Source organism: Tetrao urogallus (assembly GCF_951394365.1).
Source record: "Tetrao urogallus genome assembly, chromosome: 36".
In the NCBI taxonomy this organism is placed as follows: domain Eukaryota; kingdom Metazoa; phylum Chordata; class Aves; order Galliformes; family Phasianidae; genus Tetrao; species Tetrao urogallus.
The window spans coordinates 444,887-470,437 of NC_136849.1; the positions used below are offsets into that span (position 1 = coordinate 444,887).

Genomic DNA, 25,551 nt, shown 5'->3' on the forward strand with positions numbered 1-25,551 from the left:
CTGCATTTTAGTGTTTCTGGGTGTCACCTTTGAGCCTCATCCTCCTTTCTATGTATACTCCCCATTAAAAATATCACAAAGGAAGTCCCAGCCACATTTCAAAATACTTCAGGCTTGACTTTTTAGTTACCAAATTCTGTAAACGTCTCCTGGAGCGGGGCAGTACAAAACTCCCACCGGGCGCTGCGTCCTGGGAACACCAAAAAGTCATTTCACAGAAGTGATTTCCACGTGAGATGGGAGGAAACTCTCCCCGGAGCTCAAGAGCTGCTCTCAAATCATAGGGATGATTTTTGGGGTGCCCCCCAGCAGGGCCCTGGCGCTGTGTTCACGAAGGCACTTTGAGTTTTGCTCTCCCCAGTAGGAACTGAAGGATGCGGTCCGCCAACAAAGCAAGGAAGAAGTCGGCCAGCAGCACCTCCGTGATAATGATCTTGAACTGGGAAACAAATGCAACAGTGAGCATCAGTCCTCCCCTTCCTCCATTGCACAAGACCTAAAAGGTGCTGAGCGGTGAACCTCTGCAGCTGCTGCTACTCTGAACGCTCTACTTAAAGCTATTTTCTGCTGGCTGTGAGAGCCTTAACGGTGTGAGGACGGGCTGCAGGGGGAGCACAGCGAAGCACCACACGCTCACCTCAGTAGGGATTTCCACCAGCCCAAACTGTTCGTTGAATTCAGGCGACGAACCCGTGAGCAGCCCCACGATGGCCAACCCTGAGAGGATGATGCTCCACAGCAGCGGTTTGTTCTCCTGCAGGCTCTCCATGAAGGGATGACCCTAAAACGCAGCGGGGAGGAACTGTCAGCAGGTGCTGCTGTGCTCGTGGGACATTTCAGGTTAGGGGATAAGGAGGAGCTTGGGGCACACAGCTTGATCCAACGCGAACCGAAAGTGGGAGCTTTCTTCTGCAGAGCACCGAGCAACCCGTAGGTTGCGATCAGAGAAGAGCAGTGCTTTGTTTCAGTGGCACAATTGCTCCTCTGGATGTGAGCGAAGCGTGGCTTGCCTTGTAGTTGATAGCAAACGTGGCCATCTGCATCGCCATGGACATGATGTACACGGTGCTGTTCACCAGGCTGGGCTCAAACTCCTTGTACAGATCCACAAACTCTTCCCGTCTAAAAAAAAGAGCAGAGCTGCAGAGTGGGATCACCACAAGCAAAGCTTCCCCCCAAACTCCCCTCCTCCCCAACCCCAATTTATTTGGTATTACGCACAAATTCAGACGGGCAACAGCGCTCTGCTTTCATAGCACCCTGCTGCAAGCACAGCTCATGGGAATGGCAGCACTGGAAGGGTTGGGAGGAACTGCTGGAGGTCATCTGTCCAACCCCTCCTGCTAACGTAGGGAACTCTTGGCCACACATCAAAAATCAAGTGGAAAAAATAGGTTTGTTTTTTTTTTTTAAAGGCTTTCCAGCAGTGCCTCCGTTGGTGGGTTTTTTGGTGGTTTTTTTTTTCCCAGAGAAAGAGCAGCACGTGCTGGCTTTCTCCACTCTCCTCCTTTGAGAACAGCTCAGATGTGGCTCATGGGGACGTGAGGCGATGGCTGATGATCTTAAGAGGCCTTTGGTAATACTTTGCTAACAACGGCTCTAGGAGGAGCTGCTCCTGTGCTGGAGGAAGGGACACTTACTTGGAACCACTGCGCACCTGGGCACCGCGGTACAGGTAAACGAGGCTGAGGAAATGCACCAGGAACTGCAGCAGCACCGTCAGCACCGTGTAGAGATTGAAGATGTTCGGCAGCGGGCGCTCCTTGGACAGAGTCTTCAAAGGCTGGGAGCAGAAAGCAAGCAGGGTTGGCTACAGAGTTTCAGACCTACAGAGTTTCAGACCTCTCTGTGCAGCTTTCCCCCACTCTGGGTTTGTTTGTTAATTAAAACAAGCTTCATTTTGGAGAGGGGCACTCTTGCAGTAGTCCTGATACAAGAAACACGGACCGGATGCTGTCCCAACACGCTGCCTTCCCCGTACCTTTGACCTGGAGATGAAAAGGAAGCAGCCAGCCAGTAGCAGCCCCTGCAGGGTGGCCTGGAAGTCACTGAACTTCACCCCTTCCAAGTAGAGGACGCTCTGGCTGTAGGCCAGGATCAGGGCGTTCAGGGCGAGGATCTTGAACATCTGGAGCGTCGTCACGAGCGTGCAGCGACCTTGCTTGATCACGTGGCAGACTGAGGAGGAAGAGGAAGAGGTTGGAAGCGGAACAGAAGAGCTCTGGGGAGGGAGCTTTGTGCCTCAGCCCTTTTCTGAAGCAGTACAGGGGAAAGGATCAGCACGGAAAGACCCCGCCACCATGCAAACAGGCAAAGCTGTCCGTTTGGGAGCGCTTCTCACCATCCCACGCTCCCCCTCCCCTTATTCCTCGATCCCACTGGTGGAATGGGGACACACAGAGATCCGCACCACGCACTCAGCTCCCGCCTGCACTTACTGCACTGGATGGAGGAGAGCTTGGAGGTGAAGGGGGCCGCGATGCTGGCATCACCCAGCTTCACCACTGGCACGCGGTCCTCCTCCAAATCCTTCAGCACCTGACTGATCCGCTCCTGCAGGGCAGAAGAGAAAGGCACGTTGCACACCTTCACAGCGCTGCCCTCCCCTCTTCCTTCTTCCAAGCCAAAGAGAAGTCCCTGTGCTCACAGCACAGCTTTGGGATCTCTCCAGTAAAGCAAGGAGCTGCTTTTCTCCATCCCCAGCAGCACACCAAGAAGGAAAGAAAAGCATTAGTGGGATTTTTGACATCTCATTACCGACCCTCTGCACGGCCAGCTGCTCCTCTCGCTGGGACATGACTCTGTGCTTGGCACCACGCGACGTGGGCTTCACCGTCCCGCTCCCCAGCGGCGCTGCAGCGGGCCTGGACTCACTGGGACCATCCCGAGGCCTCTTCTTCCTCTCAGGCAGTCTCTCAGGAGCGTTGGCCAGCAGAGCCACTCCTGAAATAAGCAAAACATGATCTGTGGGGTGGAATGCTGCGCTCCCTTTGCTGGCAAACGGGAATCCTGATGGCAATCTACGCGTGCAGCCAGTTATGGAGTGACTGCAGGCCTCTCACACTGGTTGAAATAAAAAAGCTTTGAAAAGAGAAAAGGGAGAAGGGAGACTTAGGAAGAATCTCCCTTCCATAAAGATGTGTTTGCAGCCAAATCCCACTGCTTGCTTGTACGTGCACAGCAGGTATTCCACCAGCACAGAGATCCTTCTTTATCTCGCTTTCTGCCCCTGAACGATGTTGGTCAGATCAATTCCAACCCCAAAACAAGAGAAATTAACATCGATTTTGTGTTTAGGAACTGCCACCAAACTCAGTGGCGCTCACATGGGCGTCCTGCAGTGCACTCACCCACATCCGCGTGTTTCAGAGCTCCGACGTCGTTGGTCCCATCCCCGCACATCAGCGTGACATAGCCCAGGCTCTTCAAAGTAGTGATCACAAATTCCTGCCCAAAAGAACTGTGTGGTGAGAATTGGCAGAGCAGCTGAGCTGGACGATGCGCCTTGGCCGAGCGCTGCTGTGTGGTGGGAACTCATTGCCTTCCAAGCCATGTTCCAAAAGGTTCACCCTAGGTCTTAATTTTAGGAGCTAAATGGGCCCAGTGCCTTCAGGATAATGACAGCCCACATCTTGAGCTCTGTTTCTTGCTGCCAGCTGGCTCGGAATAGCGTGAGAGGTTTTGCTCGTTGGCTGATAACAGCTTTAGCATTAATCATGAGCAACGCTGCTGCTGCTGCTGCTACCCACCAGATGATCCCCACGGGCAAACCAGCAAAATTTGGGTTTTATCAACATCTCTCACCTTCTGCTTTGGCACCACTCTGGCAAACACTTGGATGTGCGGGATGAGCCGCAGCAGCTGCTGTCTGTTCAGAGCCTGCAGGTGAGAAAGACCTTCCCCTGTCACGCAGAGGTCGTAGCGCTGCGTCAGCTCCCGCAGGGAGGTGGGCAAAATGGGGAACACGATGGCGCCGTCGATGGACTGCCACTGCCAGGTGGAATCTGCAAAGAGAAGCTCTCATCGTATCCCAACGCGGAGAGGGACAGAGGACAGAGGGTTATCTGGGACTCTGGAAAGCAGACGAGCCCTTTTCGTTATCGGCATCAAGCAGCCGTGCTTGTAGTATGGGACTGCAGTGCTCCAGGAGGGATTTGGCTGCTGAAGCCACTGCTGCACGAAATCAGTCACCTTTGCTGGCAGGAGGCTGCAGAATGAGTGTGTGTTCCCTCTGGAGGAAGTGCAGCTCCCTGGCCACGTGGCAGGCGGTCAGAGGGTTGTCTCCTGTTATCATCACTACCTGAGGGGAAAGTACAAGAGGTCAACGTCATTTCTGTGGGCACTGAGAAGAGTTCTGCTCAGCAGAGATGCTGGAGATCACAGAATCACAGAATCACCCAGGTTGGAAGGGACCTCAAGGATCATGTAGTTCCAACCCCCCTGCCTAGCAGGGCCACCAAACATACACATTTACATCAGGGTTCATCATGTTCCCTATGAGGTGTAGCTCAGAGAGGCACCTTCAAAAAAGGCTTTTTCTCCAGGCCACAGCAAATCCCATTGCAAAAATAACACCACATCCACGCTGCTTCCCTGCCTTCATCACCGGGAACCCTTTGCCTTCACTCCAAAGGCACCAAAATTCCACATCCCGAGCTGCCAGCGAGGCCAGGATGTCGCTGCCTGCGATGCTTACGTGGTGCGACGCGTTCTGGATCTCCCTGATGACGGATCTGGAGTCCGTTTTGAGAGGGCAGGAAACCACAATGAAGCCAGCAAAGCGAAGGTCACACTCCAGAGCTTCACGCTTCATCTCTCGCACCTGCCACAGCAAAATGGGGGAAAACCCTTTGATTCTGTGATTGATTCTGTGATTGATTTGGTGAAAACTGGAGCACCGCCCGATGCTTCGCTGTTTTGTCTGCTGGTGGGTGCTTCTTTGTGATGAAAGCATCAGCTGGGAGAAAATTTGTGCTCTGAGAAGCACAGATCAGCCCCAGCTCATCCCCAGCTGCTCTACAGGGAAGACCTCTTGGAGATAAAGCTGAAGAGATGGCCCTGAAAAGCGTTGTGCATTCTCATCCCCATCTAACAGGAGGTTTGCAGGTAAGAAGTTCAGCGCTGGGCTTCCACGAGGGAAGAGCTGTTGCTTTACAGACAGGAAAGCAGAAGTATTGCTTGGTGAAGATAAAACTGGGAGCACCTCACTGAGGCCGTGCTCTTCCCAGAAGGTCCAGATTATAAACAGCAACGCAGTTATGACAGTTTTGGGCATCCACAAACCCAAAGATCCCCCCCACTCTTCCACAACCAAGCTCACACCGTCTCTCTTTTGCTTTAAGAGACCGAAGGATTTAAGCTCCATTTTTTTTTTTTCTCTGAAGGCTGAAAAAGAAAGCATACCTGCTGGTGAGTGAGGTGCCCCAGTTCCTTGTAGCCCAGGGCCAGCACTCGTGCCCCCTCGTGTGAGATTTCAGTGTGCACAGCGTGGTAATTGCTTGGGCACTGAGATAGCTGGAGAAAATGGGGGGAAAAGTCACATTAATGCCGTCGCGAAGATGTAGAATGTTCCAGTATTAAATATGGTGAGGGGAGGGGTCCTGTTCAAACGAGAGCAAAAGTGGAGGAACCACTTGTGCCAGCAGAAGGCGTGGGGTATGAGCAGAGGGCAGAATCCCCACACCGCACTGGGGTTAGGCTGGAATTCCCCCTCTCCTCCAGTGGGGTTTGGGTTCAAGGCACGCTCTTCACAAAGACAAAATCCCCATGTCCTGAATCCAGCTTCTAGGGTAAAATTCCCACATCCTATGACTGGGTTTCAGGACAAAATCCCCTCATCCCAAGCCCAGGTTCCAGGATAGAATCCCTCTGTCTCGCATCCAGGTCCTAGGACAAAATCCCCACATCCTGCATCCAGGTTCCAGGACAGAATCCCTCTGTCCCACATCCAGCTATTAGGGTAAAATCCCCAAGGGATTTTATCAGGGTTCAAAGACAAGGTCCTTGTCTTGCCTCTGGGTTCCAGGACAAAAATCTCCACGTCCCGAATCCGGGTTCTAGGACAAAATCCCCACACCCGGGTTCCAGGACAAACTCTCTACGTCCCAAATCTGGCTTCCAGGACAAAAACCCCCCAATCCCACCACATCCAGTTTCCAGACTCGGTGGGTTGAAAGCGAGGTATGAAGGCACGAGCCCACGTGCCACAGAAGGCCCTCGGCGTCCTGGAGAGCTGCGCTCACCATTTTGTGCAGCGTCTCCGGGGCCCCTTTCACAGCTGCAATGTAACAGAGATCAGCGGCGCCGATCTTCTCATACGACGCCAAGACAGACATTCTTTTCAGGGCACTGGCAAAATGAAAGCGCTGGTGAATTTTCAGTCCCTGAGTTTTAATACTTCTGGAGAAAACTTTCTCATCTGGAAACAAAGAGATCAGGAAATCCTGAAAGGTTTCTCAGTAGCAGAAGCAACATCCCTCCCCTTCGGGTCCCGGTCACGATTCCATTGCTGCAATGCGAATCCCACCCCCAATGCATGGAGAACTATCAGAACTAAAGACACCACCCAGAGTGGGAACACCCACAGCCCTGAGAGTGGATTTTTGCTATTCACTGTCCCCTAAATCTGCAACATGAGGATCTCTGCTGCCCCAAATGCGCCCCGGAATTTGCTATTTGCAAGACGTCAGCGTGAGGCGTGGGAAATAGCCGCAGATCAGGTAATTCTACGCTCAGATCTGGCAAAAAACAGCCATCCATCCTCCCTGAACAAAGGCATAAAGGTTTGTTTTTTTTTTACCTTTGGTCAGGGTCCAGTCCACCGCCGTCAGCATCGCCTTCTCCAACGGATCCCCCACCAACGTCCCATCATCCAACTGCACGAGCGAGTGGCACGTAGCGATGGCTCGGTGGGTTTCTATAGGGATGTCAGAGACGGGCATCACTTCCTTCCCATCCCTGCGGCACAACAAAGAAGAAGGCTGTGTTAACAGCCCCGTTCCGATGCTCTCAAACAGATTTGGGGATTTTTCCCAGCCTATTCTTCCCCCCTAGAATTCATATTCTGTGATGGCAAACAGCAGAGCTACTCATGGCAAGGTGTGGGAAGCCCAGCTGTGTTGGCCAATGCCCATCATCTCAGCCGCTTCTCCAGAACAGATCCGAGCAGAGCACTCCAAAAAAGGAGCCCGAATTAACACATGTAAACAGCCACGCAATAAAAGGGGCCGAGAGATCTCTCTGCTCTCTGAGGAAACAAACGAGGAAACCAGAAGGATTCAATTCAGGCACCCACCTGAGCCCAGCCACTCCTCTCACCACCAGGTGGTCGCTGGTCAACGTGCCGGTTTTGTCAAAGCAGCAAACCTCCACTTTGCCCGCAAAGGGGATGCGGAAGGGCTCTGTGCAGTACACATCTCAGAGGGAGAAGAGGGAAATTCTGTTACAGGTCGGATGGTGCAAAGCAGGGAGAGCTCAGCGGCTTTTCAACGCGAGGCAAAAGGTATCAATGCGGCACTCGGAGTCAGTGAGCTCCCCGCTCTGAATTTCTGTGGTGTTTTAAAACCAATTTGGCAGCAAAGCCGTCCCACGCTGAAGATGGTGAATTTCCTCCTGCACACATAGGAAGCTGCTGAGCACGCAGGCATTCATGTCAGCGCTTTGGTTCGGCTCTTTTTGGACCCCCCTTGAAAGCACAAACCCTCGGTTCTCCCCTTTGGGGTTGAAGCAAGCCCCTTTCCCACCCACCAGCCCCAAACATCGCATCAGATACCACCGCAGTGCAGAAACGGAGGAGCTGACAGCAATTTCACACCCACCAACATCCCCCACAGTTCCAGATGTACGAATCAATCGCAGAATCACACAGCTGGGAGGGCTTGGAAAGACCCTCCGAAGGCAGAAGCAGCCAGCATTTTGTTTCTGCCTTCTGTTTGGTACTCACAGAGTTTGGCCAAAGCGATGAGGGAGGTGTTGACGGCCAGGGAGAGCTCGATGGGAAGCTCAGGTGGAACAACGGACGTCAGTATCAAGGTGCACTCGAGGAAGAGCTTGTAGCGATTCCTGCTGGGATCCTTGGTACCTGTGGGGTGAGAGAAGTCCTGTGCCTCCTGCCCCACAGAACGAAGGGCAGCGCCCCAGAGAAGCACACCTACTTAGCAGGAGCTGTGGGAGGCCGAGAAAAGCAGCCAGAATGCAGCGTGGGCCCTGAAAACCGGAGCAGCCCAACCCAGCTACACTCTCAGAAATTACAGCTGTCCTTCCCACAGCTCTGGGCCAGGTCCTGTGAGGAGGTGAGGAAGAAGCTCACCTTCGATCCAGACGTACGACGCGGCAGCGACGGCGAAGACCAGCAGGAAGAGGATGAAAATGAAGGTCTCTAAGTTATTGGCTGTCACTCTCTTCACCCCGAAGAGGATTGTACGTAGCAACTTCCCCTGAGGAGAACAGCCTTCAGTGCAAGAAGCCAGCTCTGCAGCATGCACTGCTTTGTTAGAAACGTGTACAAAACCCAGTTTTACAATCACACTCTGCTGTTTTGGTCCCAGCTCTGTAACCCTCCAAAGAACCAGCAACCTTCAGTCCCCCACCCCACTGATTTGTCAAAACACCAAACCCGTTCTTCAGTCCCTCTTCACCATTGGTTGGGGGTTGGACACGATGATCTCTAGAGATCCCTTCCAACCCCTACAATTCTGTGATTGCTTTTAAGGATCCTTACGTTTTCTATCGACTTCCAAAAAAGGAAAATCTGACGTTGGCAACTGCAGCCCTTGCAAACGTGCTCCAATTACCCTTTTCTGACCATAATCACAAAATACGTGGAGCTTAAATTTCGATACAAAGCCTGAACCCTAAAACCTGGCTCCCACGCTCCCGCACCGCGCACCACCCCGCTCCTTTCGCACGCTGCCTTTGTTCCTCTCCCACCCACATCACTGCGATGCCCCCATTTCCATCCCCCACTGCTCCCTCACTCCTGAAAGCACCGTATGAACACCACGAGGGAGCTGACAGAGGCGAGCAGGCATGCACACATCTTACCTGAGACGTGTTGAAGCCGGTCCTCAAAGCGTACGCCACGCATCCGTTGTCAACAGCTGGAATGGGAGCAAGATTGAAGGCCATGAGCTTCTGACTGCCTTCTGTCCACTGTCTTTTGGGGGCTTATCATAGAGAAATTATGCTCAAAGCTTTGCGTTCCTCTCGCTTGCAAGGGGATAAAGTCAACTTGAGGAGGAACTAACAGCAGTCTCACTATTGCGGTGCATGAGGTTGAGGAGAGCGACTCAATAACCACCTCCAAAGGTTGCATTGAAGCCCCATTAATTAATCCACGAGCATTTCATGCCCTCTCACACAGGGAATTTGCACGGGTACGTACGTTTCAATCCCGTGCTGGCTTTCTGGGGTGGGATGTGCTGCACCACCTTCGTTCCACCAAATATGATGTGCAGCCGGGCATCCGTCTGCATGTCCAAAACGTGCTCTGGGCTGAGGTCCTCCACAGGCTCCTGCAGGACAATGCTCAGCTCTCAGGTTCACTGCTATTGACAACTCAACGTGGAGCACTCCTCTCTTTCCGCGTCCCACGTGAGGCGCCCTCAGCTTCACTCCAGCTAAAAGCAGCCCGAGGAGAACCCAGGAATTCACGTGCTCTGGATTTGGAGCCAGACATCCCAGTGTGGGAGATGCAGTTCCCCCTCAGCACAGCGAGTTCAGCAAGGGAGGCTCTGAGATCGCTCCTTTATCATCTCCACATCCCCCCCCTCGGTGCACCAAGAAGGGTTTTGAAGTTCTTTACGCTTTATTCCTCCCACCTCCACCCAACCAGAAGAATTCAGACAGGGGAATGCGTGGGAGGACAACGCCATGCCTTTGTAGTTCTGCCTCCAAGACTGGAGACGCAGCCAGACCAAGCAGGCCTCCAGTTCTCATTTACCAGAAATCATCCATCGCTGACAGGGAGATGAAAACAAGCAGGCCAGGCTGCTCACGCCAGCACACACACAGAGAAACTGACAACGTGCACCTGACTGCAACGCCTTCGATATTTCTATTTTGCAAGCAGGACAAAACAGAATTGTTTCACACAGACCTTCATCTGCGGCACAGACTCTCCGGTCAGCATCGCTTCGTCCACAATGCACCTCCCGCGTAGGAGCAGCACATCACACGGCACGAGGTTTTCGTGAGGAGATCGGCCTGCCACGAAGACAATAAAACTCAGGAGCTGAGAGGCAGAAGCGACGCGTGGCTGTCTGGAAGGGAACGGCTCTCCTTCCGTTTAGCTGAGATACAGAAGGCTCCTAAAGGTCTGAATCACCCCTGGGCTGCCAACTCTATCCCTTGAGTCCGTGTCTCAAATAACCCCGAAGGTTATTTGGCCTCTGGTGAGGCTGGAAAAGTTCCCAATTCAAATCATTTCGTTCCCACTGACGCTTCAAAGACGGGGAAAGAACCTTTAAAAGGGAAGCGCATCTGAGACAGAGCCCTGCCATTCCTCCCCCCTTCCTTCCCAGGGAGGTGCTGTCAGCAAGAAGGAAACTCTTCATCTTCCTCCACGATTTATCTAGAGATCTACCTTCCTTCAAGACAACAAGAAGAGATCAACTCTTAGAACCCCTCAGCTGCGGCACCGATGAACCAAAGCCCTCAAAAGTGCCCAAAACCAGGATGGATTTTTCGGTATTTGGGTATTTTTACACTGTGTGATTTCACTCAATGTCACTTCACGAATCAGGAGGAGCGCAGTTTTAAAACAGCTTTGGATCACGGGAAGCATTACCAATGGAGACGATATCCCCTGGGATGATCTCGTCGCTGGAAATGGGCCTCCACTTCCGATTTCGGTAGACCTGTAGAAAAATAATTTTAAAAAATGTAAAGATAAAAAGGCGTTTTCACAACTCCTGGCATCATCTGAAAAGGACAAGGATGAGAAAAAGGAACAGCAGTTCTGTTAACAGCCGCGTCCAAACCTCCAGCACTGCCCAGGAGCGATTCCTCAGTGCCCGTGATTATTTCCCCTCTGATCGGGGTTCATAGAATCATAGAATCCCCAAGGTTGGAACAGACCTCAAAGCTCATCCAGTCCAACCGTTCACCTGTTCCCAACAGCTCCCACTGAACCACGTCCCTCAACACAACATCCAGCCTTTCCTTCAACACCCCCAGGCTCGGTGCCTCCACCACCTCCCTGTGCATCCATTCCAGTGCCTGACCACCCTTTCTGAGAAGCAATTCTTCCTCATGTCCAGCCTGAATCTCCCCTGCCGTAGCTTGAAGCCATTCCCTCTGCTCCTATCACTGATGACACGAGAGAAGAGGCCGACCCCCAGCTCACTGCAGCCTCCCTTCAGAAGTTATAGAGAGCAATGAGGTCTCCCCTGAGCCTCCTCTTCTCCAGGCTGAACATTCCCAGCTCCTTCAGCCTCTCCTCATCAGCCCTGTGCTCCAGACCCCTCACCAGCTTTGTTGCCCTCCTTTGAACGCGTTCCAGGGCCTCAATATCTTTCTTGCAGTGAGGGGCCCAGTACTCAAGGTGCGGCCTCCACCAGTGCTGAATACAGGGGAACAATCACCTCTCTCCTCCTGCTTGCAACGCTGTTTCTGATGCAAGCCAGGCTGCCATTGGCCTTCTTGGCCACCTGGGCACACTGTCGGCTCATGTTCGTTTCCAGGGTTACCTGGATCATGTAGGGCTTGTTGCCCATTTTTCGGATCTCCGACATGTTCCTCATTTGCTGCTGGACCAGGGAAGCTTCGAACGCCACCAACATGGAGAGGGTGAAGACGCTGTAGTACCAATACTCATCCAGGCACCACAGACCCACGCAGAACACCTGCAGGGAGAACACAGCACACAAATTGCTCTCGTCTCGCTCAGAAAGCCAAAGCCTTCCATTTCCAGGCATCTTTCTCACGTAACTGAGAATGCATTTGGTTGCATGAAGCTGAGAAAAACCACAGCAGATCGCGGGAACTCGTTAGGCAGAAAGGAGATGGCTCCCACAGCAGTGACATAAATCACTGTCACAGGGTGAGAACAGCTTTGGATTTAAGAGAAGTGATTCTGCCACCCAAACCTGCGAGGAATTCTCTCCTTTTGTGGCAGAACAAAGTATTTGCAGCTCCTTCTGTCTGTCTGCTTTACCTGGAAGACGAAGAACGGCGCTGTAGCTCTTTCTTTAAAAAGCTCCAAGAATTCCGGCACCACCATCTCAGCCCTGAGGAAACAAAAAATTAATACTAATTGAACCCTCATTAACCTAAAAGTTCTGTGCTCTCAACGAAAGCCCGACCCGGAGCCACCCGCAGCCCCTGCCTCACAACACCCAGAGACCCACCATTTTCTTTCCATTATTCCCTGCACTTAATTACTTTCCATCTCCCGTTCTCTGCCCTTAAGACAAACCTGACAGCTGCCAAGCAAAGGCAAGGAGGAAACATTTGAAAGCACAGCTATGCGACCGACGCTTTGGGATCATGTCCCTGGTGTAGGGAACCTGCTTTGGCAGGGGGGTTGGACTCGATGATCTCTGGAGGTCCCTTCCAACCCCTACAATTCTGTGATTCTGTGATCATTTCCTACCCTCTCATTCCAAAAAAGAGAGATCTGCGCATGGAAAACTTACTTATTTGTGCCATATTTCTTCTCAGCTGCTCGGATATCTTTGTCCTCCTGATAGCCCCGGGCGTTCTGGTAATAACGCAGCGGATGCTCCACGGGGAAAGCCACGGGAAGAAACTGCTTCTTGCCGTTTATCTCATAGGAGTATTTGATTTTCTGAAACTCAAAGGAGAGAGCCTCCTGCCCGTCCTCATCCTGCAGAAAGAGAACAAAAACAACTACTGGAGGTGTACCAGAAAGAACAGAAACCCCAACCCCTCTTTGTCTCCTCACTGCTGCGGGATTCTGCCTTTGATCTTTGACATCCCCGTAGCGACCGACTACAGCTGACATTTCCCAAACCAGTTAAGCCAGGAGCAAAGGAACAGCAGCTCTGCATCTCTGCCTCACCTGGTCTCTGTGGAGCGGCACCAGTTCTACAGATCCGTTATTGGGGGTTGGCACAACTTTAGCCAGTGTGGCTTTCTTAGGGCTGGGTTCCTGAAACACAGCACAAACACGTCACAAAGCAGATCACAGAGCCCCGATTTCGGTGAGAAGCCGAAGGAAGCCCTGCTGGATCACACCAAGACACGCAGAACAAAGCAATCTTTGTCTTTTGGTGCTTTATTTTGCAGAGCTGAGGTGAGGATTGTGAGAATCCATCCTCAAAATGGAACCCGCCAACAAAGGAGCTGCACTCAATACTTGATCTGCGGTCAGGACACACGGGGCAGTAAAATGGGGCTACAGCAGAACAGACAAACAGTGGTCCTTCAGCAACAGATGGAACACAGAAGAGAGGAACAGCTTGGGTTGGAAGGGTCCTTGAAGATCACAGAGCCACGGATTGGGTAGGAAGGGTCCTTAAAGATCACAGAACTATGGAATGGGTTGGGAAGGTCCTTAAAGATCACAGAGCCACATAATGGGTTGGAAGGGTCCTTAAAGATCACAGAGCCACATAATGGGTTGGAAGGGTCCTTAAAGATCACAGAGCCACATAATGGGTTGGAAGGGTCCTTAAAGATCACAGAACTATGGAGTGGGTTGGGAAGGTCCTTAAAGATCACAGAGCCACATAATGGGTTGGAAGGGTCCTTAAAGATCACAGAACTACGGAATGGGTTGGGAAGGTCCTTAAAGACCACAGAGCCACATAATGGGTTGGAAGGCTCCTTAAAGACCCTCAAACCGCAGAATCACAGCACGGTTGGGTTGGAAGGACCCAAAGGCCCCCCCCAGCCGCCCCCTCACACCGCCCAACGCCCGTCCTCGGGCTCCTCCAGGCTCGGAGCATCACCGCCTTGCCCTCCCCCTCCCCCCCCCCCTCCCAACTCACCCGAACGCACGTGAGCGCGCAATGAGCGTGCACCGACCACAGCCCCGAGAGCGCCGTCAGCAGATGAAGGACGCCGATAGCGGCCAACGCCAACAGCGCGGCCTCAGGGGGAGCCGGGCCCGGGCCCTGCGCTTCCTCCTCCGCCGCCGCCGCTTCCCCCCACGCTGCCCACACCCGCGGCCCCCACAGCCACAACCAGGCCGGGTAGAGCCCCGCCACGAAGGGCAGCACGGTGCCGTGGAGGAGCCGCGGCCGCCGGCGGTACAGCGTCACCGACGAGACCAGCTCGTCCGCGGGGCCAGGAGCCGGGCCGGCCGCCGCCATCTTCCCAGGGACCGCCTGCAGACGGCGCACTTCCGCTTCCGGTAGGAAGAAGCCGCGCTTGCGCAGTAGGCAACGCGAGAGCGCGTGAGGCTGGAGGGAAGGGGGCAAAGACTGCGCGTGCGCTAAAGAAAGCCACGGCAGCGATCGGGAATTTTGCGCACGCGCAGTGAGGAGATGCGGGAAGTAATGCATGCGCGGTGCCGCGGTGCTGGCGGTTGCGCATGCGTAATGAGCGGATGGCGTGGTGCTGGTGCTTGCGCATGCGTGATGCGGCGACGCAGAAAGCTCCGCATGCGCAGTGCCGCGGTGCTGGCCTTTGCGCATGCGCAGTACTGAGCTCGCGCGAGCGTATTGGGGCGATGCAGAAGATCACGCATGCGTAGTGCTGTGCCTGCGCATGCGTAGTGCGGTGATGCTAGGTCCGCGCATGCGCAGAGCGGCGGCGGAGCGATGTGAGTAGGGGACATGGAGGGGGGAAGCGGGCCGGGTCGGGTCGCGCTCATTCGGTGTCGCCTCACAGGCAGGCGGCCCTGGAGATCACGGCGCGGTACTGCCGCAACGAGATGGAGCAGTACGGGCGCTGCGTGGCCGCCAGCCCGACTTCGTGGCAGACGGATTGTCACAGCCTCCGCCTCAGCATGTCCCGCTGCGCCGCCACGCAGTGAGTGCGGGTGGGGAGGGAGAGGGGAATGCGGGGCCTTCGGGGCTCTGAGGGTAAAACGGGGCCTTTGGGGCTCTGAGGGTGGGGGGAATGGGGCCTTAGGGGCTGTATGGGACTCTATGGGGGGAAATGGGGCTCAATGGGGAACACGGGGCTCTATGGAGGGGAGGAATGGGGCTCTGCGGGGGAGGAATGGGGCTCTATGGAGGTAGAATGGAACTCTGGGGGGAAAATGGGGCTCTGGGGGGGTGGAATGAGGCTCTATGGGTGGGAATGGGGCTCTGTCCAGGAGGAGTGGGGCTCTGTGGGGTCAAAAATGTGGTCTGTAGGGCTCTGAGTGGGGAAATGGGGCTCTGAGGGGGGGAGAATGGCAGCCTATGGGGCTCTATGGGGTCAAGAATGTGGTCTGTAAGGCTCTGAGTGGGGAAGAATGGCAGCCTTTTGGGCTCTGTGCAGGGGAAATGGGACTTTAAGGTGGAGAAATGGGTCCTGCATGGCTCTGAGCTGAGGGTCCCGTGCTGCCCCACAGCCCCATCGTGCAGCGGATCCGGGAGGACTGCGCTGAGCCCTTCGTGGCCTTCGAGCAGTGCCTGAAGGAGAACCAGGAGTCGGTGCTGAACTGCAGTGAGCACGTCAACGCCTTCCTGCGCTGCGCCGAGAGGGTGAAGCTGCCGGCATGAGGTGAGAGGTGCAAAAATCCAGCCCAGGATGTGCTGAGAGATGCGGGTTTTCCTGCTGGGGGTTCTCTGTAAGTTGAAGAGCTGGTTTATAAACGGGAGGGGAATTCTGAAAGAAGCCGTAATCTTAAAGCTGTTCTTAAATAATTTAATCGTAAAGCTCGAAGCGAGCTTAGAAACAAGAGGAGGGCAACTTTTTTACGTGAGTAGGGAGAGGTAGGATGAGGGAGAAGGGCTTTAAACTCAAAAAGGGGAGATTGAGGGTGGACGTGAGGAGGAAATTCTTTATCCAGAGTGTGGTGAGGCTTACAGCTGTGGTGCCCCATCCCTGGAGGTGCGTGAGGCTGTAGATGGGGCCCTGAGCTGGTGGGGGGCACACAGCCCGTCCTGGGGTGCTGGGGGGGCTTTGGGGTCCTTCCAACCCAACCGTGCTGTGATCCCATCATTCTTTGATCTTTAAGGACCCTTCCAACCCAACCGTTCCGTGGTTGTGTGTTTTTGGGGTCTCTTCCAAATCCGACCCAATCAACGTTCTGTGATCTTTAAGGTCTCCTCCAACCTTACCTGTTGTGGGATTCGGTGATTCTGTGCTCTTCCCAGAGAAATAGGAGGCATGGGAATACTGAACCTAAACTCACTGATATCAAAAATCTCTCCTGTGTGTTTTCATGTCTTTTATTTGTCTATTGGTGTTGTTTTCTTCGCAGGGAGCCCCCCGGAATTAAAACTCATGGTCAGAAGCAAAAGAAAACTCTTGATACTCTGCATTCTCATCACAGTGCTTGGTTGGGTCGCTGCTCCCCCTCTGAAAAACCCATGGGTCACTTGGGTAGGAAGCGAAAGCCACCTTTTATTTCTGCAGCTTGTACTGAGGAATTCCTTTTGTCTCTGAGGACAGCGTTTTCCCTTTGTCCCAATAAAAAGTAACCAGCCAACACGCTGCTGAAGACTGAAACCCAGCTCTGGCTTTTTCCACTGTTGACGGGAGCTGCTTTTGGAGCTGAACTGACTCCTTGTTTCCTCAAGCATGGAATTCCCAGCTTGCCCAGTTTGGGAGCCCCGTGGGCTTTGTGCTGCTTTAGAACAGCAGAGGGAGTCTTGCCACAGCAGAACAACTGCAAACTTCAGAGCTCCTCCAACTCTGAGCCGTCAGCAGCACAATGAAGATCTGCTGAGGGTGGGGGGCTGCTGCCCGCGTCCTCGCTTTGGGGGGGGGGACGCAGAGCCCGATTTCTGGTCTGTAATGAATGGAAATAAACCATCGCTCTGTAAGGATGTTTTACAAGAAGTGGATGAAGAGATTCTGCCTCTGCAAGCTGCTTTTTCTTGACCCCCGCCGCTCCCATTTCAGCATCCAACCACTCTTTTGGAAGAGGGATTTTTTCCCTAATGTCCAAACTGAGCTTCCCCTGGCGCAGCTTGAGGCTGTGAGTTGTTGTACCTGAAGGGAAAGGTGAGGCGTGGAGCAGGAACTTGGCTGGGATCCATTCCCACTGCCATACCACCCCCGGGTCGCACAGATCCGCGTTCCAACCCCGGCGTGAGGCCAAGCGGGGTTGGCAGCCTTCACTCAGCTCAATCCTCCAGCCAGGCAGAGTTTAACTCCTTTGGGGAGAGGTGCAGCAGATGTCAGTGGCTCTGTCCCTGCTTCCAGCATGGCCTGAATCGTCTCGACGCACTGCAGTGGGATTTGAGATGGAGCAGATGAGAGCATCCACGCTCACAGGAAATGCTTTTCCTTTTCACTGAGCAGTGTTTGAAATGTAAAAGCTAAATTGCGCTCTGCTTTCCAAGTCGGGAGGAAAAGGAGATGGCAGCTTTGCTCCCAAAAGGCATTTTGGGAAGCGCTATTGGAGGAAAAACTTATTTCCAGTGATTCTTTGGCGATGCATTTATCCTGAGCAGCGCAGTTGGCGAAGTCTGCGGCCCAAACAGCTTTATTAAGGGCTGCATGGGAGCGGAGGTTGCTTTGCGTGTTGTTGACACCGCATTGAAACGTCAGCACGGTGGCAGCAAAGCCATTTTTCATTGTGGTTGAGGTGCTGTGGGCCCCCTCTGAAGCCCGGTCACGTCTCCTCCAGAGCTGGAGCTGCTCCATTATTTCTTTATCGATGCATTAACCGCTGAGCTGCCGGGGCGCCTCGCGTGGAGCAGCAGGACCCGACCGATCCTGAACCTGGGGATTGTGGAGACGGAGTTCTGCTGCTCTTTTCCCTCTGCGTTTTGGCTGTGACAAGTGAAGGAGGAGGGCAGAGCAGCAAAGCCACGTACAGGGGGTGAGAAACTGCCCTGAAAACAGAGGAGGAAGCTGTTATTTCCAAACCCATCCACCACGTCTATGTTTCTACCTTTGGGAAACGTCCTGAAGGGCAGCACCTGAAGAAGGCAGCGGTTGCTCCGCTGTTTTTTGCCCAGCAGAAGCTGCCATCTGAAAACATGGGACGTGCAGCTCTGTTTGTCACTGCGGTTCTGATTCTTGGCTCCCATCCTGCGGCCGTCGCCCCGTCCTGTGTTTTATTGCCCCCGCTTTTAATTGTTCTCAGCTCTGATTGTGTTCCCGGGTTAAGTAAGGCGGGGGTTGGTTCTGCTTTCCCTTCCCCACTGAGTGTCCCTGCAAGGAAACTCTGAGCTGTTCCATGCTTCCCTGCATGTCCCCCCAAACCAAAAACACCCACCCAGCTGGGGAGCAACGAGGAATAATTAATTAAAGTGTTCTGAGCTCTGTATCTAACAGACACCCGAGGATCGCCGCGATGATTCCCTGCCTCATTTTCCCCCTTTTTGGAGCTCAGAACACAAAGTTGAGCACCGGGTTTGTTTTTTGTTTCCCTCCCGTGGCTTTGGCTGATGTCACTTTTCTTTCCAAGCTGAACTCTGGAGGTGAATCACACACCGCCCTGGAATGAGGAACTCCCCCGAAAGCCTCTTTAATTTTTCACCCAGAAAATATTCTCGTTTTACACTCTGCTTCTCTTACTGAAAGGAGCCATAAATCAGCACCGTCCCTTTGGTGTTGGCCGTCGACGGTGGAGATTTAGTGCTGCCAGCAGCCCCGGGTCTTTGGTGGGCAGCGGCAGAGGGCAGAGAGCCGTGCGGAGCCGCATTCCATTCGCACACACCGTTTGCTTTCCTTGGCTGCTGGCCCGCTGGGCTTCGAGCTGCTGCTGGGCAGATGAAGGGTTTTCCACTCTGGCCTCTCTGTTTTGCTTTCCTTCGCCCTTTCTCCTCCTCTCTGGGCAGGGGGAATTTCCAGCTTGCTGTTGTGAGCCCTGTGTGCTGAGAGCGAGGTTTGCTCTTCTCAAAAGCACTGAGGCAAAGCCAGAAAGCGTGGGTGTCGTCCAGCCTGCTGTCCTCCTGCTCTGTGCTCTGCTGCAGGGTGAGCTCAGCCTTTCCCTGGAGTGATTTCCTCCCCCTGAGCGCGCATTCCTCCCCGCCGCCCATCGGTGCTTTGCAAAAGAGTCAGATCCCAATCGCAAAGCTTCTCCTGCCTCAGAAGCAGTGCTTGCTGTCTTTTATTGCTGCAAGAACGCGTTTCCAGCTGCAAAACACAGCTGGGAGCAATCGCCGAGCCCCGATACCTGGCTGTGCTGCTGGTGCAGTGGGACCCCCTTCCACAGAATCACAGAATCACAAGGTTGGAAACGACCTGCAAGATCATTCAGTCCAACCCCCCTCCCATTCCTATCAGTGCCACAAGCACCAAACCATCTCTCATAGCTCCTCATCCAGGTGCCTCTTGAACGCCACCAGGGACGGCGACTCCACCACCTCCCTGTGCAGCCATTGCAGTGCCTGACCACCCTCTGAGAGAAGTTTCTCCTCATATCCAACCTAAACCTCCTCTGGTACAACTTCTGGCCGTTTCCTCGGGTCCTACTATTGGCCTGGGAGAAGAGGCCAGACCCTTTTGCACCACAGCCTCCCTTCAGGAAGTTGTACAGTGCAGTGCGGCCTCCCCTGAGCTCCTCTTCTCCACACTGAACAACCCCAGCTCCATCAGCCTCTCCTCACCAGCCCTGTGCTCCAGACTCCTCACCATTTCATTGCCCTTCTCTGCACACGTTCCAGGGCCTCCATGACTTTCTTGTAGTGAGGGGCCCAAAACTGAACACAGCACTCGAGGTGCGGCCTCACCAGTGCTGAGTAGAGGAAACCCCAGCGGGACGCCCTTGCAACCCACTGTGCGACAAAGGTGGAAGCGAATCACCTGTAGCAAAGCGCCCTACCCAGCAGCCACATGGGCAAAATTACACCCAAATCTGCTGCTTCTGCCAAAAGTTTCCCCGTTCCCTCTTAAAAAGAGACATCAGAGTGATGGCGAAGGGTCCCCAGCCGCAGAGCGAACGCGAAGGGAAGTGAGCGCCCATCAGTGGCTGTCGCGTTCACACGGCTTTATGGAGCGGGGTGAGCTCTGCAAGGGCTGCGGTTGTGTCACACAGATTTCCTTCTGCCCGTTCCCTCCACAACAGCCTTGGGAAGGCCAAAAAGAAAGAAATAAGAAGCAAAATGCAGCGGGATTTCGTCTCCTTTCATCCCCAGCACTGGGGGCTTACGGAGCTCCTCCGTGACCACAGACGACGACCGTGAGCCGTTTTTATTTTTATCTTTTTTTAATCGTTTGAGGGAATACACACTTGTACAATCAGACTGACAACAGCCCCCGGGGGAGGCTCAGGAGTAAAACACCACGTACAGAAACATCGGCCGGGTTCTCAGCTGCACTCACAGCTCTGGAGGTCAGGATTTAAAAAATAAGTCACGGTTTCCTGTTGGGAGTCATCTGCTCATCAGTCCCTCTGTCCAAACAGATGTGGGGAAATCAGTTCTGGAGGAGCTCCTTCCTTCGTCTGGCACGATTCTGGGAAAACCTGACCTTTCCAGCAATATTGGCTCCGTGTCCTTCACAGCTGTAAAGAACTGAATCCCACGTTTGGGTCCTGGCTGGGAGAATAAAGAATTCCTGTTCGGTAATAATTCAAACTTCCAATCTCTGTTCTCTTTTTTCTTGCTTGTTTTATGGTTTGTTTTTTTTGGGGGGTGGTGATTCGCATCGGTGCCCGTTGGCTTCTCTCTGCCTCGCTGAGAAGGGCATTGTGATGGGGGGGAGAAAATGGATCCCTGCTCCCAACCCGCAGCAGAGACGCGCTTTGCTCTTGGCTGAGCCCTGGCATCGCTGCTGGGTTGCCCTCAAAGCCCAAATGAGATTTCAGGGGGTAAAGGCATCCAGTTTATTTCTCCCATCACGTATTGGAGGGAAGCGAGGTGCTGGGATGCCTGGAAGAGGAGTCAGGGTGGGAAATGATCAGATCGTGGAACTATGGGATGGTTGGGCGAGAAGGGACCTTAAAGGTCACGGAACCATGGGATGGTTGGGTTGGAAGGGTCCTTAAAGGTCACAGAATCATGGAATGGGTTGGAAGGGTCCTTAAAGATCATGGAACTATGAAATAAGTTGGGTTGGAAGGGACCTTAAAGATCACAGAATCATGGAATGGGTTGGAAGGGTCCTTAAAGGTCATGGAACCATGGGATGGGTTGGGTTGGAGGGGACCTTAAAGGTCACAGAATCATGGGATGGTTGAGTTGGAAGGGTCCTTAAAGGTCATGGAACCATGGGATGGATTGGGTTGGAAGGGTCCTTAAAGATCATGGAACTACAACATAAGTTGGGTTGGAAGGGACCTTAAAGATCACAGAGCCATGGGATGATTTGGGTTGGAAGGGTCCTTAAAGATCACAGAGCCATGGAATGGTTTGGGTTGGAAAGGACCTTAAAGATCACAGAACGATGGAATGATTTGGGTTGGACAGAACCTCAAAAGTCATCTTGTTCCAACCCACCAGCTGTGGGCAGGGTTGCCAAAAAAACCTGCTGTGGACAAAGCTATAAAGGCTTTCCAGCAGGAATATTTTTGGGGCAAATCCTCTTTGCTTTGCTGTTTTAAAATGGGAAAGAAAAAAGAAAAAAGAAAAAAAAGCAGAAAGGAGCACGGCTGGCAGCTGTGATTTTGTGCTCTGTCCACAAACGGAGTGAAAGCGCCCCTTTGGAGGACGAAAGGTGTGACAGCAACGGGGAACTTGCTGCAGTTTTGCCACATTTCCTCTTGGCATCCTTGACGGAGCAGAAATGCTCCCATTTCTGGAGGCAGACACCGATCCCAGCTGTTTCATTCCAAAGCCAGGCGACGGCGCCTTTGTGAAATGTCAGATGAAAAGTGCCCTGCGGTGACCGTGAAGAGGGGCATGGAGCAGAGAGGCGTCCCTTGGAGAGGCCTCAGGACCTTGTTGAAAATTAACCTTGCCCCACCAAGCGTCTGGGCTGAGGAACGAGGCAAACCAGCGCAGCAGGGATTGAATAAACAAGAGGAAGAAGCCTGCGCTGCTGCTTGGGGCCGCTCCGCTCGGCTTGGCCAGTCTGTGTCGGAAGGACGTCATGCTCAAACACGGGACAAACTGCTAAAGGAACAGCTAAACAACATCATACCGTCCATTGAGGCTAGAAAGTAAGGAGAGAGGCAACCCCGAGTCCTTCGGGTTGCAGAATAGCGCTTCTGCGTGGGCCGGATCCGCCGCCTCCTCCGTTGTGCAGCACTCAAGGAATGTCTCGTGTCCGAACCCAGAGCAGCACCCGTCCGAGATACTGGTGGGTCCTGGTGGGTCCTGGTGGAGAGCAGTTTGAAGGTCAGGAGGTGAAATAGGAGCTCTGCATGGAGTACAGTCGGTCGATGGGGTTGCCCACGCGGGCTTGCAGGAGGTTGGCTTCGGCTGTCGACAGCAGGCAGTCCCCCAGGTGGCTGATGCTCTCGCTGTCCATGTCATGGAAAACTCCTTCCGAATCTGGAAGAGGAAAGAAAGAAGAATGGGCGTCCATGCGGTACGAGCATGGCGAGCTGCCATGTTGCTGCAGCGGGGCCTGGGGTCGCCCACTGTGAGTCAGAGCCACCCAACAGGAGCAGGAGCCCCCAACCCAACTCCTGTTGGCTGTTTGGGTGGAACATAAAGATGGATTTCACAACCCTCACCCCAACTCACCTTTCATGGGACCCCAGCCTTTAGCAGGGCTCAGCCTGGAGGCTGTGTCCATCCCCTGGGACCCAAACCCAACCCCTACTGTCTGATTGGATGGAACCCAACGATGGCTTTGGTGGGTTGGATGGCTTTGGTGGGTTGGATGGCCTTGGTGGGTGGGATGGCCTTGGTGGGTTGGATGGCTTTGGTGGGTTGGATGGCCTTGGTGGGTTGGATGGCTTTGGTGGGTGGGATGGCCTTGGTGGGTGGGATGGCCTTGGTGGGTGGGATGGCTTTGGTGGGTGGGATGGCCTTGGTGGGTGGGATGGCCTTGGTGGGTGGGATGGCTTTGGTGGGTTGGATGGCCTTGGTGGGTTGGATGGCTTTGATGGGTTGGATGGCCTTGGTGGGTTGGATGGCCTTGGTGGGTTGGATGGCTTTGGTGGGTTGGATGGCCTTGGTGGGTGGGATGGCTTTGGTGGGTTGGATGGCCTTGGTGGGTTGGATGGCTTTGGTGGGTTGGATGGCTTTGGTGGGTTGGATGGCCTTGGTGGGTTGGATGGCCTTGGTGGGTGGGATGGCTTTGGTGGGTGGGATGGCTTTGGTGGGTTGGATGGCTTTGGTGGGTGGGATGGCTTTGGTGGGTTGGATGGCTTTGGTGGGTTGGATGGCTTTGATGGGTTGGATGGCTTTGGTGGGTTGGATGGCTTTGGTGGGTTGGATGGCCTTGGTGGGTGGGATGGCTTTGGTGGGTTGGATGGCCTTGGTGGGTTGGATGGCTTTGGTGGGTTGGATGGCTTTGGTGGGTTGGATTGCTTTGGTGGGTTGGATGGCCTTGGTTGGTTGGATGGCTTTGGTGGGTTGGATGGCCTTGGTGGGTTGGATGGCTTTGGTGGGTTGGATGGCCTTGGTGGGTGGGATGGCTTTGGTGGGTGGGATGGCCTTGGTGGGTGGGATGGCCTTGGTGGGTTGGATGGCCTTGGTGGGTGGGATGGCTTTGGTGGGTTGGGAGTTGCTCTCCTACCGTAGGGGTGCAGGTGGTCTCCGGGCAGCTGTGGTGGGGTGAGGCCCTGCCTGTAGAGGTCCGTGCTGTAGCCATTCTGGTCCAGGGGCAGCAGCTGCTGCTGGGGGAGCCGGGGATATGGGACCATCAGCCCATCCAGGCCGTGAACGCTTGCACCATCTAAAGACAGAAGCGTGGGACGGAGGGGGAGAAGGGGCGCAGAGTGGTGGGGCGAAGGCGTTAGAATACTATCATGTAATTCCTGAATCCTAAAATCACAGAATTTTGGGGTCATCGAATATCACTGAATTATACGACCCCAGGATCGCGACAACCAAGAATCACAGAACCCTACGTGTCACAGACTGTCGTGGAGTCGTAGAGCATCATAGAATCCCGGAATCACCACAGAATCTTAAAATCACACAATTCTAGAGTCATGGGATATCAGAAAATTGTAGAATCGTGGAATCCTACAATCATAGAATCATGGAATCATGGAATCATGGAATCCTGGAACCATGGAATCCTGGAATCCTAGTGTCATTGAATTCCAGAATCCTGGAATCACAGAACCCTGGAGTCATAGAATATCATAGAATCTGGACATCACAGAATGACAGAATCCCAGATTTGATGAATCCTGGAATCATTGGGTACCATCGTATCCTAGAATCCTGGAACTCCAGAATCCTAGAATAACAAAACCCTAAAATGCCATAGAATCACAGAACCCTTGAATCCCAGAACCACAGAATATGGTGGAATCCCGGAATCCTAAAATCAAAATCAGATTTTGGCTGATTTTGAGGCTTTTGGCCTCGATAGCCCCTATGCAGCCCCCCCCCACATCAGTGCTCAGTGCTCCTCACCTTCGCTGTCGTCGTTGCTCTGCCTGCTGCTGCGCCCAGTCCCCCTCCCGGACCCCAGGCGAGGATTGCCCATCTGCTCCTGCTCCTGCTGCTGCTGCTGCTGCTGCTGCCTCCGGGCAATCTTCTTCATCTGCAGGAAGAAGGAGACCCCAAACCTGAGGTTCTGAGGCAGGAGGGGATGCGGGTGCCTCCCACTTTTCATAGGCAGCGAGGATTGCCGTCATGCATCCCCTCTCACACCCCTCCTCCTCACCCCATGCAAGGTGCGAGCAATGGGGCCGCCAGGAAAGGGCAGCACATTTCTGTTAGGAAATGCCATCTGAGGTGTTTGAGGGCTTCGTTTCTGCCCTCACCCTTTGCATTCTGCAACATGAAAGGGTTCTCCCTCGTGGGGAAAAAAAAAAAGGTGGGGAAATCCTCCTCCTCTTCCTCATCACACACGGAGAGGGGGAAACACAAAAAGAGCCATTAAAAAAAGGCAACAAAAAGGAAAACATTTCAGCTCTGCAAAAACCTCTGCGTTTCCTGTGTTCCTCTCCAAGCTTTTGCTTCCAGCACATCCAACGCTACCCCACCACGTGTGGTTTGATCCCACGGAACAGGTTTTTTGTTTTTTCTTTTCTTTTTTTTTTTTCTCTCTTGTTTTCTTGCAGCGGAACGAACGTGGGACTTTCCCCTCACCCACCTTTGCTCTTTGGTTCTGGAACCACACCTGCACCACCCGCACCGTCAGCCCCGTCTCCGCCGCCAGGGTCTCCCTCACCTATTAAGCATAAACGAAGAGGAGAGCTGAGTTCAGAAATGAACGAGGCCCCAACGGGCTCTGTGCCCACTGGGCTGCCCCGCTGTACCTTCCTGCAGGGTTTGGAGGAGACCTCAAAGGAAGCCTTGAACGCCCTCCTCTGCTGCGTGGTGAGGATGGTGCGCGGGCGCTTGGAGCGTTTGTGGTCTTTGCTGTCCTCGCTGCCTTTGCCGTGTGAGTGGCTGCCGTCCTCATCCTCGCTTTTCACTGCAGGGGAAGATGGGGAGAGGTGAATTTTGGGGTGAAAGCGCA

General features: G+C 53.7%; 3 protein-coding genes across 4 annotated transcripts; 1 reads left to right on the plus strand and 2 right to left on the minus strand.

Annotated features, from left to right (window-relative positions):
* Positions 1 to 328: 328 nt before the first annotated feature.
* ATP13A1 (ATPase 13A1) lies at positions 329 to 14,276 on the minus strand (the record flags this gene model as incomplete). 2 transcript variants are annotated; one of them, XM_079547975.1, is made up of 26 exons in its annotated part: positions 329 to 439; positions 638 to 781; positions 1,011 to 1,122; positions 1,641 to 1,783; positions 1,982 to 2,178; positions 2,439 to 2,553; positions 2,762 to 2,943; positions 3,351 to 3,447; positions 3,805 to 4,004; positions 4,192 to 4,300; positions 4,697 to 4,822; positions 5,404 to 5,514; positions 6,243 to 6,418; positions 6,800 to 6,957; positions 7,295 to 7,415; positions 7,943 to 8,080; positions 8,309 to 8,435; positions 9,043 to 9,098; positions 9,383 to 9,512; positions 10,097 to 10,203; positions 10,787 to 10,856; positions 11,688 to 11,843; positions 12,155 to 12,227; positions 12,636 to 12,826; positions 13,022 to 13,111; positions 13,953 to 14,276. In XM_079547975.1, the coding sequence occupies 26 exons, from the start codon at positions 14,274 to 14,276 to the stop codon at positions 329 to 331; spliced, it is 3,564 nt and encodes a 1,187-aa protein (XP_079404101.1). The 2 variants fall into 2 exon arrangements, with proteins under 2 accessions (XP_079404101.1, XP_079404100.1); XM_079547974.1 differs by having other exon boundaries at positions 2,750 to 2,943.
* Positions 14,277 to 14,543: 267 nt separating this feature from the next.
* Positions 14,544 to 15,617, plus strand: CHCHD5 (coiled-coil-helix-coiled-coil-helix domain containing 5; the record flags this gene model as incomplete). Its single annotated transcript, XM_079547971.1, has 3 exons — positions 14,544 to 14,605; positions 14,797 to 14,937; positions 15,467 to 15,617. The coding sequence occupies 3 exons, from the start codon at positions 14,544 to 14,546 to the stop codon at positions 15,615 to 15,617; spliced, it is 354 nt and encodes a 117-aa protein (XP_079404097.1).
* A 6,679-nt stretch (positions 15,618 to 22,296) lies between these two features.
* Positions 22,297 to 25,506, minus strand: LOC306956693 (LIM homeobox transcription factor 1-alpha-like; the record flags this gene model as incomplete). Its single annotated transcript, XM_079547973.1, has 5 exons — positions 22,297 to 22,451; positions 23,647 to 23,805; positions 24,498 to 24,627; positions 25,183 to 25,260; positions 25,349 to 25,506. Coding segments are annotated over 5 exons (680 nt in total), but the record flags the coding sequence as incomplete, so codon positions are not given.
* Between the last annotated feature and the right edge of the window lie 45 nt (positions 25,507 to 25,551).